Below are 17,500 nucleotides of genomic sequence, written 5' to 3' on the forward strand. Positions count from 1 at the left end.
GTATGATTTATAAGCTGTTTTCCTCATGGGGACCGACAAAATGTCCCCACAAGGTCAAACATTTCGGGTTTTACTATCCTTATGGGGACATTTGGTCTCCACAAAGTGATAAATACACACTCACACACACACACACATATACACACACACACACACACAAACACTCACACACACAACCTCACACTAATACACACATAACCTCACACACACACACACACACACACACACACACACTCACACACACAACCTCACACTCATACACACATACACACACACACACACACACACACACACACACACACAACCTCACACACATACATACATACACATACACACACACACACACACACACACACACACATACACACACACACACAACCTCACACACATACATACATACACACACACACACACACCTCACACACATCACACACACACACACAACATCACACACATACACACACAACCTCACACACATACATACATACACACACACACACACACACACACACACACACACACTCACACACACATACATACACACACACACACACCTCACACACATACATACACACACACACACACACACACACATACACACACACACACACACACACACACACACACACACACACAACCTCACACACATACATACACACACACACACACACACACAACCTCACACACATACATACACACACACACACACACACACACAACCTCACACACATACATACACACACACACACACAACCTCACACACACTCACACACACACACACACACACACAACCTCACACACATACATACACATACACACACACACACACACTCACACACACTCACACACACACACTCTCACACACACACACACACACACACACCTCACACACATACACACACAACCTCACACACACACAACCTCAAACACATACACACACAACCTCACACACACACAACCACAAACACATACACACACACAACCTCACACACACACACAACCTCACACACACACACAACCTCACACACACACAACCTCACACACACACACAACCTCACACACATACACACACAACCTCACACACAACCTCACACACACACAACCTCACACACACACACACAACCTCACACACACACACACACACAACCTCACACACAACCTCACACACACACACACACAACCTCACACACACACAACCTCACACACAACCTCACACACACACAACCTCACACACACACACAACCACAAACACATACACACACACAACCTCACACACACACAACCTCACACACACACACACACAACCTCACACACACACAACCTCACACACACACACACACACACACACAACCTCACACACACCTACACACAACCTCACACACACACACACACAACCTCACCCACACACACACAACCTCACCCACACACACACAACCTCACACACATACATACACACACACACACACACAACCTCACAAACACAACCTCACACTCACACACACACCTCACACGAATAACCTCTCACACACACACACACACTCACTTTCACAAACACAACCTCACAAACACAACCTCACTTTCACAAACACCCACACACACACACACACTCATACTCACACACCCACACACACACACTCACTTTCACAAACACAACCTCACAAACACAACCTCACTTTCACAAACACACACACTCACTTTCACAAACACAACCTCACAAACACAACCTCACTTTCACAAACACACACACAACCTCACACACACACACAACCTCACACACACACACACACACACACACACACACACACATAAACACACTCATACTCACACACACACACACTCATACAGACACACAACCTCACACACACACAGAAACACAAACATCATACACACACACACACACACACAGAAACACACACATCATACACACTCACACACACACACACAGAAAAACACACATCATACACAGACACACACATCATACACACTCACACACACACACACACAGAAAAACACACATCATACACAGACACACACATCATACACACTCACACACACACAGAAACACACACACACACACATCATATACACATCATACACACACTCACACATGTAAACAAACACACTCACACACTTAAACACACTAAACATTTCCTATAAATCTGCCTTATAAAACAAGCCAAAAGCTCCTCTAGTAAAACTTTCATAAATTGTGTTTATTCAGAAATATCATGTTATACACAATATATTTGATGAAACTGCATTTTGGCATGTCAGAGAATTCTCTCATATAGAAAAACACTCATAATAAAGTGATTTCAGCTGCGCCAGTGTCTGGTCATGTGACTGCAGTGCACACTGTCCTCTGCTGCTCAAACACTGAACTACAGCTCTGAGATGTGACCGCACACCAATACAGGATTACACACTTGAGCAATTACAGTATGACTTTTAAAATGGTATGGATGTAAATAAGTGATTATAAAACAAATAGCTGTGGTCCTCGATGCTGATTGGTCCAAGCAGTATTCAAAGAATCGTCTCACAAATAATTGTGACAACAGTTATAATATGATATAATAATGGCTTATTTGTGAGTATAACTTTTTAGAATATGATGCATTATAACACATGATGATATCTTTATTCATAATGCTTTATAAGGGTATTATTAATGCATTATAACACATGCATAATGCATTATAACACATGCATAATGCCTTATAAACCATGTGTTGTATAGTCTCACAAATGATTGTAACAACAGTTATAATATGATATAATAATGACTTGTTTGAGTATAACTTAAAAATATGATGCATTATAACACACAATTAAATCTTTATTCATATTGCATTATAAGGGTATTATTAACGCATTATAATACATGCATAATGCCTTATAATAAACCTTTTATCTTACAAATGATTGTAACAACAGTTATAATATGATATAATAATGACCTATTTGTGAGTATAACTTAAGAATATGATGCATTATAACACACGATGAAATCTTTATTCATAATGCATTATAAGCGTATTATTAACGCATTATAATACATGCATAATGCCTTATAAACCATGTGTTGTATAGTCTCACAAATGATTGTAACAACAGTTATAACATGATATAATAATGACCTATTTGTGAGTATAACTGTAGAATATGATGCATTATAACACATGAAATCTTTATTCATAATGCATTATAAGGGTATTATTAACACATTATAATACATGCATAATGCCTTATAATAAACCTTTTATCTTACAAATAATGGACGATTCTTCACTACATAAGATTTCAGCCGATTTCAGTCAAATCTCAATTCTGGCACAATGTGTAGTTACTGCGTTTTGACTTTGCAGGGAATTAGAGCTCTCTTGAACTGATGAAAACTCCACGGACTGCCAAGTTATTCTGGTTGCCAGGTGCGACATCTTCAATCTGTGACCTAATAAGATCCCTGACCGCGTCTGCTGCAGCATTGGCACGTGTGTCACGTCACGCCTGCAGTCGATGGAGAACAGTACACACACACACACACACACACACACACACACACTGACAGCCAAATGAACAGGAAGTTTACCTGGTTTGAAATGAGGGAGTGAGTGCACACCTGGCCACGTCTCTTCAGATGGTGTCCCCAACACCTGCACAGACAGTTAAATCACTTAAACTATGAACAACATGTGGTCCTTTTGTACACGCTTAAGCACCAAGATGAAATATTGTTCACAAGCCATTTTAATTAATGCGAACATATTATATTGGGCAATTCCACGGAAATGTCAACCACATCAATTAAAAATAATAAGTTACCAAAGAAACAAAACACCCTTTTAAATCCTATAATGCTGTAATGGATCATGGAAAATGCACCGCTAGAGGGCGCCGCTTGCTTACGTCTCAGAAGTCAACGTTTGCTGTTTTCAAAGCGTTTGGATGTGTTCCCCTCGTCATGTATAGATAGGTAAGTCCAGCTTACGCAAGTGTCACGTAATGGCAGTTTTTCCTCATTAATGTAAGAAAGAATAATAATTCACGTGATCAGATGCGTGGACTGACGGTCTCAGAAGTGGATGCAACTGAGACTTGTTCACCGCCACCCGGATTGAGGCGAGTGACTGCGCCACCACTAGGACCTAGTAAGTAGTGGGAATTGGGCGTTCCAAATTGGGAGAAAAAGGGAATACAAAAACCTTCAGTCACCGCACGCTGTTTGATTGACAGGTGGCCTATGTGTGTGTGTGCTTAACATGCGCGTGTGTTCCGAGAGCACTCTTGGTAATTCAGATACGCCCTTTTAAAGGTGCCCGTCTTGGCGAGGTATTAATGTAAACGCAATCAGTTAATGTCTAAAGTGAACGTTAACAATTCTAATTTATATCAAAATGTCAGACTTGAAATATAAATGTTTCAAGTATTTTATATGAATTAAATATTGCCTTGGCTGGATACATTTAGTAGCTTCAAAAAGTATCGATTGAATATTATTAATTATTATTATTGTTTCTATTTATTGCTTTTATTTTTTTATTCATTTGTTTCTTTGTTCTTACTTGATTACAGACTGTTGCCTTGTTTTAATTACTTGAGAACTTGAAACAATGCTTACATAATAAAAAAAAAAAAAAATAAGTATTATTATTTGTTGTGGCAGGGCTGGACTGGTAATCTGGCATACCGGGCATTTTCCCGGTGGGCCGATGCACTTTGGGGCCAATCAGGGGCGGACTGGCCATCGGGACAACTGAGCGGGCCGGTGGTTGGGCTGCGAAACGGGCCAAATGGGCCAAGCTAAAATGGGCCGCCACGTTATGCAGAAAGGATAGCGAACACCCCCTCCCTCTCCCTATCGAGTCCCATGCAAAGCATGCTGGGAAATGGAAATCCCTTGCCCAGTTTCATCAATGCTACATTAACACCACACAAAGTGTCCATGTAGTTGCTGTACATCATCGCACCATTAGCCAATCACATGTAAGTCTGTAAATCATCACATTGCTGTTTCAGTGTGCCAACACGGAAACCTCCTCCACCCCACCACCACCTGTTGAGTCCCGTCCTGAACGGGGCTCCTCGCCCCTGCCTCCTATAGAGAGACGTTACATTTCTGTTTTATATTCATCAAATAAATGTCATCTTAAATTTCCCTCAAGCCTGCGAGTCTTCCCGATTGAATATCGATTACCACAAAAATTAATTTAGTCTCGTTCCTCCTTTACGTTAAATAAAGCACAAATGTGTGTTCCAGTGAGACACTTTCAATGGAAGTCAATGGGGTTTATTTTTGGAGAGTTTATTAAAGGCAGAAATGTGACGCTTAATATTTGATAAAAGCACTTACATTATTTCTTCTGTTAAACTCATGTATTATTTGCACTGTAAATTGTTTAAATTGACATTTTTACAGTCGTTTAGGGTTAGTTCAGATTACGTCGTCATGGCAACGGAATTGTATAATTGTCTATATCTTCACACAGATGTAGTTATTAAGTGATTTAATGACAGTAAAATCATGTTCACACACATATTGTTTATGTCTTGTGTTTATACTTGTGAAACAGTATTTTAATGTTGACAGATTAAACCCCATTGACTTGCATTGGAAGTGTCTCACTGGGACACACATTTGTGCTTATTTAATGTAAAGGAGGAACGAGTCGAAATACATTGTTGTGGTAATAAACATTCAGAATCAAATGCATTTAAAAGCACTTTTATGATTGCATTAGCATTCTGAAATAAAGCCATTATGAAAGCAAATAATGTCCATGTGGATTTCTTGCCGACTTGAATACGCATGTTTTGTGTTCTTGTCATTTCGTAACTTCGAGACATCGAGGTGGAATTTGCATTTTAACAAATTCTGAAATATGACACATTTTAAGCATCCGAGTTCATGTAGTTGCAAAACTAAAAATGTTTTCTAGTTCTTTAATACAGATGCAACAAACTCCGAGACAAGCACATGACATCCTCTACAAACACACTATTGAGACGTCTCGATCAACTCCAGTGAACACAATCAAAAATGTATGTGTGTGTGTATGTGGTGTGAGTGTGTGTGTGTGCGTGTGTGTGTGTGTGAAAGTGTGTGAGTGAGTGTGTGTGTGTGTGTGTAAGTGTGTGTGAGTGTGTATGTGAAAGTGTGTGTGTGAGTGTGTGTAAGTGGTGTGTGTGTGTGTGTGTGTGTGAGAGAGAGAGTGTGTATGTGGTGTGAGTGAGTGTGTGTGTGTGTGTGAAAGAGTGTGAGTGAGTGTGTGTGTAAATGTGTGTGAGTGTGTATGTGAAAGTGTGTGTGTGAAAGTGTGTGTGAGTGAGTGTATGTATGTGTGTATGTGAAAGTGTATGTGTGAGTGTGTATGTATATGTGTATGTGAAAGTGTGTCTCTGTGTGTGTGTGTGTGTGTGTGTGTGTGTGTGTGTGTGTGTGTGTGAAAGTGTGTGTGTGAAAGTGTGTGTGAGTGTGTGTGTGTATGTATGTGAAAGTGTGTCTGTGTGTGTGTATGTATGTGTGTATGTGAAAGTGTGTGTGAGTGTGTCTGTGTGTGTGTATGTATGTGTGTATGTGAAAGTGTGTGTGAGTGTGTCTGTGTGTGTATGTGAAAGTGTGTCTGTGTGTGTGTATGTATGTGTGTATGTGAAAGTGTGTGTGTAAGTGTGTATTTGTGTTCACATGAGTATGACACACTTGATCTCTCCACTAGAGGGCAGCAGTGAACTGTGTTTGTTCTGCACACATCGGCCTCGACTCAACTAATTATAAATGCTAAAGTAAATATTTCTAGCTGGCCTGAAAGCTTTTTAGAAGTTCTTTAATTATATTTGTTCTGTTTTAGAATCTTGATGAGAAATAGTTTAATTTGGACAGAACAAAACAAGTTAATATTTAAAAACATGTAATATCAACACACACACACACACAACTGAAGCCAAACCACGTAAGCGTTGGCAAGTTCCTGATCAAAACCTTGTTTTTAGATTTAACACAATTTTGTGTTTGACGGATGCTTAGAATGACACGAGGGTGAGTAAATCAAAACATCATTTTTGTCTGAACTGTTCCTTTAAGTCCCCCTAACATGATCTGTAAGTGTTCATCTCAGTTTTGCTCCACATCATGATTCTGTTGAGCTGCTGTAGTGCCCCAAATCCATCAGAAACGCCCCTCACACTGACCCTGAGAACTGACCATTACCACAGTCATGTACATCTGTGATTAGAAATGTCTCTGTGAAACCCCTCCGGAGCGCCAGAACCTCAAAGTCCAGTGCTGGAATAAGTGCAAAGTCTCTCTCTCTGTCTCTCTGTCTATCAACCACTCGTTCCCGGAGAGACAGACTCGTTAAAACAGCATCCGCTCAGGAGCAAAAGCAATCTGCTGTGAATTTGTCTTCTGTATTGAACACACATCAACCGTACGGATCTGTGAGAGCGGGTCACCTTCATATGACCACAAACATTACATTTTCAAACCTGCTAAAACCGGACATGGTCACTATGGACCGGATTGGTCTGAGACACATGGCGCATTTTAAAGGGATAGGTCACCCTAAACATCATCATTTACTCACCCTCATGTTGTTCCAAACCACACGACTTTCTTTTCTTCGGTGGAACACAAACAGAACTGTTACCTGGTATTTCAGTTTCAGTCACTATTCACTTTCATTGTACAGAAAGAAGTGTGACATGCATCCGAGACCACCAACCCGCGCATCTTATCACGTGACTTGTCAAGCGCGTTACCGCGGAAACGTAGCGCGTGTGGAGGCTTCACTCTATTCTCCGCAGCATCCACGCACAACTCACCACACGCCCCACCGAGAGCCAGAACCACATTATAGAGACCACGAGGAGCTTACCCCATGTGACTCTACCCTCCCTAGCAACCGGGCCAATTTGGTTGCTAAGGAGACGGAATCACACCCTGGATTCAAACTCACGACTCCAGGTGTGGTAGTCAACGTCAATACTGATTTTCTTCAGTACAATTCTTCAGTGTCTGGGCGTCAGAGACCGCAAGTCATGGAGAAACCAATCTTGGCAGGACGATCTCAAATCCCACTCACTTCTCAAGCACACACACACCTAGCTGACCCTAGGTGGCGCTATAATAAACACTTTTACGTTTTGAGTCATCTCTGCAACCATGAGGGCTAGAATCATAATTGCTTCCTCTGATTCTTTGAGGCAAGCCCTACAAAATATGTCTATCTCCGATTTCAATTCAGTCTATAATTTTTCGGAAAAATAAAACAACTTTTTCTAACTCCTCCTAGACCGTTCATCCGATCGGCATGTAATTTGGTATACATCATCCACAGACCCTCCTGACAAAATGATACCAAAATAATTTTGATACGTCAAATCGTTCCGAAGATATTAACGATATAATTCCATTGGTTTAATGCGATTTGAGTAATTGATCAATATCTACTAATCGCATACTTCAAATGTACCCAATCTTGGTGCACATAGTCAACTGGAGGTTTAGAAGATGTCAGAAAAGTTTCGTACAATTCCGCCACAAGGGGGCGCTACAACTAAACAAAACAGTCATAACTTTGAAACCGCTTGAGCGACAAAGTTCAAATTAAATATGCGTCTTCTTCAGTTGAAATGCTAACATATTCTAAAAAATCAATTCGGCAAATTAATAAAAATGTCCGCCACCGGCCAATCAAATTTCAGCACCTTATAACTCGTTTTGGGAATGTCCGAGGGTTATGGAAATTACTATACACAAGCAGGGTATCAACCCGAAGCCGCATACAAACTTTTGTGACAATCGGCAACACAGTGTCAGTATAATTAGCTATTTCACATTTTTGCTCATAACTCCAGAACTGTAGAGGCTACATTACAAATTTGTAGCTTCTCTGAATCCACCAGTGCCCTACAATGATATGGTCACTTGAATTTCCATTTCCGTAAGACACTTTTTTTTACCATTTCGATTTATTCAAAAAACTACTTTTTTTAAAACGTCCTAGGCTGTTTGCCCGATTCTCACGGAACTTGGTATATATCATCTACAGACCCTCCTGACAAAAATATGTCAAAAGAAATGTTATGCATCTAATCGTTCCAAAGATATAAGCAAATATGTTCCAAAGATATTAACGATATAATTCCATTGGTTTAATGCGATTTGAGTAATTGATCAATATCTACTAATCGCATACTCCAAATGTACCCAATCTTGGTGCACATAGTCAACAGGAGGTTTAGAAGATGTCAGAAAAGTTTCGTACAATTCCGCCACAAGGGGGCGCTACAACTAAACAAAACAGTCATAACTTTGAAACCGCTTGAGCGACAAAGTTCAAATTAAATATGCGTCTTCTTTAGTTCAAATGCTAACATATTCTAAAAAATCAATTCGGCAAATTAATAAAAATGTCCGCCACTGGCCAATCAAATTTGTTTTAGGGTGAAATCAAATGAAAACTAGGAAATGTATTTTCACTATAATAAAACCAAAATGCTTGCTTCTGTTTTTTATTGCTTCTTTGTGTTGAAACATCAAAGTGAAAACTTGTGTTTGGTGTGAAAGGACCTTTAGTGTATTTACATTTCTTCATCAGGATGTTTTATTCAAGACAGGATATATAATATCCAGCTATACACTGATGAGCCAAGACATTATGACCAATCACAGATGAAGTGAATAACATTGATCATCTCCTAATACGGCCACATGCCAAGGTCTGGGTAGATTAGATGGTAAGATAAAAATCAGTTCTCGTAGTCAACTTGTTGGGAAGGAGTACATACTTTGAGAAGGGCCAAATTGTTGTGACCAGATGACTGGGTCAGAGCATTTCTGAAGCAGCAAGGCTTGTGGTGTGCTTTGGGTCAACAGTGGTGAGTACCTACTGACAGCGGTCAGAGAAGGGAAAAACCACAAACCGGCAACAGGGTGTTGGGCGCCCAAGGCTCATCAATGCGCAAGGGCGACGAAGACCGTCTGGTCTGAACCAACAGAACGTCTACTGTGGCACAAGTCATATCAATTTGAACGATGGATACGAGAGGAATGTGTCACAACACACAGTGCATTGCACCCTGTCAGAGTGCCCACGATGACCCCTGTCCACTGTCAGAATGGGCACGCGAGTGTCAGAACTGGACCTTGGAGCCGTGGAAGAAGGTCGCCTGGTCTGATGAGTCCCGTCGTCTTTTACATCACGTGGACAGCCGTGTATGTATGCACCATATACCCAGGGAAATGATGGCACCAGGACGAACTGTGGAAAGATGACAAGCCGGTGGAGGGAGAGTGATGATCTGGGCGATGTTCTGCTGGGAAAACCTGGGTCCGGCCATTCATGTGGATGTCAATTGGACACTTGCCACCTACCTAAACATTGTTGCAGACCAGGTATACCCCTTCATGGCAGTGGTATTCCCTGATGGCAGTGGTCTCGTTCAGCAGCGCAGGCCCTGCCACACTGTACACATTGTTCAGGAATGGTTTGAGGAACATGATGAAAAGTTTAAGGTGCTTCCCTGGTCTCCAAATTCCCCAGATCTCAATCCAATTGAGCATCTGTGGGATGTGCTGGACCAACATGTCCAAATCCACGGTGGCTCCACCTCGCAACTTACAGGACTTGAAGGATCTGCTGCTAATGTCTTTGTATATTAGGACAGTGGTCAAAGTAGTTTATATTACTAGTTGGACCAGTGAGGTAAGCGCCAACTAACTTATGCACTGTCAGGCGTACTTGGAAACGTTTCGATGTGTGTGGTTCAGGTTTTGCCTGCATTGGGGACCAAACCTAATCATCTTCTTGGGAGCAACCAACAATTCCCAAGAGAGTGTGTGTCCCGGTGCATGCGGTTCTGTACTGTGGGAACGTCCCGAGCCCAATCTACTGCCAACGCGAGTGTCAGCCGTGTGTATTATTGATGTAGGGAGGAGAGGAGGGGGCAGGAAGCTTTGAAGTGTGAGACGAGCGGGTGGAGACGGATCAGAGCTGCAGGAGTAAGCAGTGAGAGAATGTTTTGCAGAACAGCGGGGAAGCTGAGAGAAGATGTGATGCTCTGACAAACCACGTCGCATGCTGACAGATGCCATCAAGACAACACTAGTGCATTCTGATCCCTCAACAGGGAGAGCACAGACGCTGAATGTGTCACAGGGATAATCAACAGTCCACAGCCATCTTCAGATGCGGTGTACTTCCTGTTCACCGTTAACCAACAGTGCGGTTAAAGAGCAAATTTAGGGTGGTGCGGTTCAGCGGTTAAAGATATAGGCTGGTAACTGAAAGGATCAAAACTTGAACGTGAAGTCAATTAACTATTTCGTCCTTCACCATAGGCCCAATTTACATCTGGTATAATTAAGAAGCATTTTGTGGGCAATCTCTTTGACCTAGGTTTTTCAAATCTGGGTTTCAGTTTCAGAGTTGATGTGAATGCACTTGTTAATTCTTAGAGCAATATTACTCTCACGGCCTGTGGAGCGGAGGGGTGGGGCCGGTCGGAATATCGCGCGCCCGGTCCCCACCCCCTCCGCTCCACACGGCCATTTAAAATAATATCACAAACACATTTTAACACTGTTTATAAGCAAGGTAACTTTAGGATCAACAGATTTAAAGTTAGCAATATTTTCAAATTATATAATAGTGTCAAATTCTCTTTGAATACTGTTATGCCTAAGTCCTGGTAATCAAGATGACAAGAACCTTCTTACTTCTTCAAGGTTTATTCAACCCACAAGCAATGCAACAGTGCCACATGGCTACATAATTAAACACCAGGTGCAACCTTACTCTACAGCTTTTATAGGTAACATCATGTGAACTACAGCGCCATCTCCTGACAAGTACATAAACACAACAAATACAAACAAGACTTTATTGACTAACCTACACCAAAAAAGTAAACTAACACATATAGACACACATGAACATGGTTCTGTGAAAAGAAAATGAATGGAAATGATATGTAACAGAGAAGAATGAACTTATATGGATCTTATATTAAGTCTATAGGTCGTGCCTTAAACAAACCACAGAATTTACTTTAATATTCCTTGGAGGCGGCCGCAGAAGCAAGTTTGTAATCTCTTCCTTTTTAGAAACTTCGAGGAACTCTGAACACGAGGACTACCATGATAGGAGAACTTTGTGCTTGGATCCCTTCATTTTCATAATGCTTAGGGACTCCATGTAACTTCAAGGGACTCGAGCAACTTCTACCTTATTTACGCCAGGCGGTGCCAGCCTTTTGGTAATGGAAGTCTCTCTAAGGTCATCAATTTTATGACAAAAGTCCAGACAAGTTGCGTCTAGATCCTTTTCTGTTTTCAGACTTGCCATTTTGTTTTCAGACTTGCCATTTTGTTTTTAGACTTGCCGTTGTGTTTTCAGACTTGCCATTTTGTTTTTAGACTTGCCATTTTGTTTTTCAGACTTGCCATTTTGTTTTCAGACTTGCCGTTGTGTTTTCAGACTTGCCATTTTGTTTTTAGACTTGCCGTTGTGTTTTCAGACTTGCCGTTGTGTTTTTAGACTTGCCGTTGTGTTTTCAGACTTGCCATTTTGTTTTTAGACTTGCCGTTGTGTTTTCAGATTTGCCGTTGTGTTTTTAGACATGCCATTGTGTTTTCAGACTTGTAGATGTGTTTTCTGACTTGCCATTGTGTTTTCAGACATGTAGATGTGTTTTCAGACTTGCCATTTGGTTTTTAGACTTGCCATTGTGTTTTCAGACTTGTAGATGTGTTTTCAGACTTGCCATTTTGTTTTCAGACATGTAGATGTGTTTTCTGACTTGCCATTGTGTTTTCAGACATGTAGATGTGTTTTCAGACTTGCCATTTTGTTTTTAGACATGCCATTGTGTTTTCAGACTTGTAGATGTGTTTTCTGACTTGCCATTGTGTTTTCAGACATGTAGATGTATTTTCAGACTTGCCATTTTGTTTTTAGACTTGCCATTGTGTTTTTAGACATGCCATTGTGTTTTCAGACTTGTAGATGTGTTTTCTGACTTGCCGTTGTGTTTTCAGACATGTAGATGTGTTTTCAGACTTGCCATTGTGTTTTTAGACATGCCATTGTGTCTTCAGACTTGTAGATGTGTTTTCTGACTTGCCGTTGTGTTTTTAGACTTGTAGATGTGTTTTCTGACTTGCCGTTGTGTTTTCAGACTTGTAGATGTGTTTTCTGACTTGCCGTTGTGTTTTCAGACATGTAGATGTGTTTTCAGACTTGCCATTGTGTTTTTAGACATGCTATTGTGTTTTCAGACTTGTAGATGTGTTTTCTGACTTGCCGTTGTGTTTTCAGACTTGTAGATGTGTTTTCTGACTTGCCGTTGTGTTTTCAGACATGTAGATGTGTTTTCAGACTTGCCGTTGTGTTTTCAGACATGCCATTGTGTTTTCAGACTTGTAGATGTGTTTTCTGACTTGCCGTTGTGTTTTCAGACTTGCCGTTGTGTTTTCAGACTTGTAGATGTGTTTTCTGACTTGCCGTTGTGTTTTCAGACTTGCCGTTGTGTTTTCAGACTTGTAGATGTGTTTTCTGACTTGCCGTTGTGTTTTTAGACATGTAGATGTGTTTTCAGACTTGCCATTGTGTTTTTAGACATGTAGATGTGTTTTCTGACTTGCCGTTGTGTTTTTAGACTTGCCGTTGTGTTTTTAGACTTGCCATTGTGTTTTCTGGATTGCCGTTGTGTTTTCAATCTTGCCGTTGTGTTTTCAGACATGTAGATGTGTTTTTAGACTTGCCATTGTGTTTTTAGACTTGCCGTTGTGTATTCAGACATGTAGATGTGTTTTCAGACTTGCCGTTGCGTTTTCAGACTTGCCGTTGCGTTTTCAGACATGTAGATGTGTTTTCAGACTTGCCGTTGTGTTTTCAGACATGTAGATGTGTTTTCAGACTTGCCGTTGCGTTTTCAGACTTGCCGTTGCGTTTTCAGACTTGCCGTTGTGTATTCAGACATGTAGATGTGTTTTCCGGCTTGCCGTTGTGTTTTCCGGCTTGCCGTTGTTTTTTGTGACTTACTGTTGTGTTTTCAGATGTGTTGTTGTGCTTTCTGAGTTGCCGTTGTGTTTTCAGACTTGCCGTTGTGTTTTCAGACTTGCCGTTGTGTATTCAGACATGTAGATGTGTTTTCCGGCTTGCCGTTGTTTTTTGTGACTTACTGTTGTGTTTTCAGATGTGTTGTTGTGCTTTCTGAGTTGCCGTTGTGTTTTCAGACTTGCTTGTTTGTTTTTTGACTTGGCGTTGTGTTTTTGTTGGATTTGTTGTTATGTTTTGCGCTTCATGCCCACCATATAGTCCAGATTATATAAAAAATAACATGATAGTTCATCTAATATGTAAATTCTGTAATCATTTACTCACCTTCAAGTCATCCCAAACTTGAATCACATTCTTTATTTCATGAAAAACAAGGATATGTGGCTTGAATTTCATTTTCATTCCTGTAATTCTTTACCATCTAATGGACCATTTTCACACTTCCTGGGTTTGGAATGTGGAAGTAAACTATAGCAGGTTTAATGTCTATAGTGGTGAATGGGGGAGACAATAAAAATATTTTTGTGGTCTCATTTGCTTCAACAGCAAAATAAAAAACTACAAGGCCATGAATTCCCAAAAAGATTCAAGCCAATGAACATGGGGGAAGGATTTCTCTCAGATTTGGCATGTCTCGAGTGTGCCGCAGCTGCGCATGATGGCATAATACAAACGTGTCATGGCAGATATTTAACCTTGACTACAAATGAGTTTAGCTTTGGCCAAAACATCCAAACTGACAGCGTGGAGGTCATCGTGGAGGAGGAGGAACTTGAAAACAAGCTAAAAACGAAAATGTCAATGTCAGCACCTCAGGAAGAAAGAACGAGCTGCCAGACATGTTGACTTCTCCAAATTTATTAAGCACCCTCCTCCTGACACAAACAAATATCATAGACAAAATCTAATTAGGAGGGGAGGAAGTTGTTCTGTGTCCAAATCAACTAATCAGCATTTCAAAACAAAGAAGTTGTTCATTCAAGGACTCCAAACTAAACTTTTGCTCTTGCTTGTGCTTGATAGATAACAGACGGGTTGTTTGTTGTTTAAAAGTCATAAAATAATACCCCTCGTAACTCATAATTGGCAGCTCAATTAGATGCTTTTTACACAGAAAATAATGAGTAATATATGCAGGATAATTTGCATCGGTGCAGTCAACAAACTGTATCGATCTTAATTGAGCGTTTCTTATTTGTGGCTGCCGTGAAAACAGCTCTGAATTTGATTGCCCCGAGCGATGCTGAACGACACAACACAACACAATAGGTGTTACTTCCTGGAAATGTTTCAGGTTCTCCTTGTTTTTCCACCCCAGGAACTAGCTCAATGTGGAACTAAAACCTGAGCAAAATCAAGAACCGTTTTAGTACCTGCTCCTGAGGTGGTACTTTCTGGCAAAGGGGAGCGGAGTGAAAACAGATACAATGTAAAATGTATCATCAGACAGCAGAGAGACTATAGCAATATCGTAGGCGAATCACGGCATTGATTGCACAGATTGAAATCTCCATTCACGATAGTTTCAAGTGGCATTGTTTATTGGGTGCACACAGGGCCGGACTGGTAATCGGGCATACCGGACGCACTTTTGGGGCCGATCAGGGGGTGTACTGGATATCGGGTGAACCGAGCGGACTGGCCGTGAAAAGGGCTGAATGGGCCGCGACAAGCTAAAATGAGCTGTCGTGTTATGCAGAACGGACCACAAAATGGCGCAGCGATATGCAGAACCCCCCCCAAACTTCTGGCTAACACCCCCCCCAACGAATTATGGCTCAACAACCCCCCCCAAAGAAATTATGGCTCTACCCCCCCCCCCCCCAACAAATTATGGCTCAACCCCCCAACCCCCCCTTAAATTTATGGCTCAACACCCCCACCCCCTACAAAAAATTCTGGCTCAACACACCCTCACTCAACAACTTATGGCTCAACCCCCCCAGACCTCCCACCAACAAATTCTGGCTCAACACCCACCCACCCCCACAACTTATGGCTAAAACCCCCACTACTTATGGCTCAACAACCCACCGCCCCAACAAATCATGGCTCAAGACACCCACAACTTTTGGCTAAAACCCCCCCACACACACCTTATGGCTCAACACCCCTACCACCCCACCCAACACCTTATAGCTCAACCCCCCAACAATATATGGCTTTTTCAATATTGTTGCTTTATGAAATTCGACAGCCTCGGTCTCCGTTCACTTTCGATTAGAGGGAAGAGAGCAGAGTGAACATTCTGCATAACATCTCATTTTTGTGCTCAAAAGAATAAATGAAGTTATACAGGGTTCGGAACGGCATGAGGGTGAGTAAATGATGACAATACTTCTTTTTTTTTTTTTAAATCGACAGGCGCCGGCCGGGGAGCCGTTCAAATCTGTCAGTTTGGCCAGCAGCCTTCTCTGCAGCGCTCTCTCTTTGTTTTTGGGGCGAGAGGCGGCGGCACTCAGCCATACGAGCAGACGGCGAGTCATTTTCTCTGCGGCAGAGCGGCGGGGCGATCGATAGAGCTGGTTCTGTCATTCCCCTCTGTAAATATATCTGCCCGCTGACCCACACAGCCGAAAGGCTTCAGTATTACACACCAACGCTCAATTCATCACAGTAATTGTCTGTATGAATTATTTACCTGACCGGGAGGGTGAATATGAATTGAGTGTGTCCAACCATTACTCTCCGGTTCAATTATCAGAGCCGTGCATTATGGGAAATGACAGTAAAGGTGATTATAAAATTCATGAGACAAGACCCCTTTAAATATGTATGAATGCCAAGAGTTTATATGTGTGTGTGTTCATCTATACAGTGTGTTTTTACATTCTGCATTGTATAAAAGTGCTTTGACTAGCGGTCTCGGACTGTATGGACAAGATTTCCCGATCGGCACAAATACAATCAATATTCTCGTGGTGCTGGTGGTTTGATGTGGTGTGTGACCGGAGGCGGTAAAAGAAGAGATGATCAGATCAGGCAGAAGTGAGACAAATAGAGACACTCACGAGAAATATCCGCTCCAGTTGGTCCTGAATGTCCTTCATTCCCGGGAACGCCGCCACTCCCTGAATCATCTCTATGAAGATGCATCCGACACCCCTGAAAAACAGCAACAAATTCAGTTTGGAATTCAGACATTATTTTAGGATTACATTCAATTATACTGTATAGATGGACAAAATATAGACTTCTCTTTTATTGTAAGTACTTCCTGAAGAAAACACTTGATGCTCCTCTATCTATTGTTATTGACGGTTTTATAATTAGGGCCCGAGCACTGTAAGTGCGGAGGCGCTATTGTTTTCCTAAGGATTCATATTAACATTCTTCTTTTCAAGGTTTCAGGGGATTTTGGGTCCCTTAACATGCTCAAAAACTCACACACATCAGAATCATCACCCATTAGAGCTTGGCAAAAGTTCACATGGGGG

At 41.4% G+C, this 17,500-nt stretch overlaps 1 protein-coding gene across 4 annotated transcripts in view; it reads right to left on the reverse strand.

The window, feature by feature from the left end:
- The window catches only part of LOC127658062 (cyclin-dependent kinase 14-like), a 181,786-nt gene that overhangs the window by 41,416 nt on the left and 122,870 nt on the right, over nt 1–17,500 (reverse strand). For all 4 annotated transcript variants that reach the window (XR_007972349.1, XM_052147155.1, XM_052147157.1 and 1 more), the window contains 2 exons: nt 17,075–17,168; nt 3,593–3,656 (listed from right to left, as the gene is read on the reverse strand). Coding sequence is in view for 3 of the 4 variants with exons in the window: in XM_052147155.1 (XP_052003115.1) it covers nt 3,593–3,656; nt 17,075–17,168 (158 nt within the window). In the remaining variant the exon portion in view is untranslated. The remainder of the gene's footprint in view (nt 1–3,592; nt 3,657–17,074; nt 17,169–17,500) is intronic.

Source organism: Xyrauchen texanus, chromosome 17 (genome assembly GCF_025860055.1).
Source record: "Xyrauchen texanus isolate HMW12.3.18 chromosome 17, RBS_HiC_50CHRs, whole genome shotgun sequence".
Classification (NCBI taxonomy): domain Eukaryota; kingdom Metazoa; phylum Chordata; class Actinopteri; order Cypriniformes; family Catostomidae; genus Xyrauchen; species Xyrauchen texanus.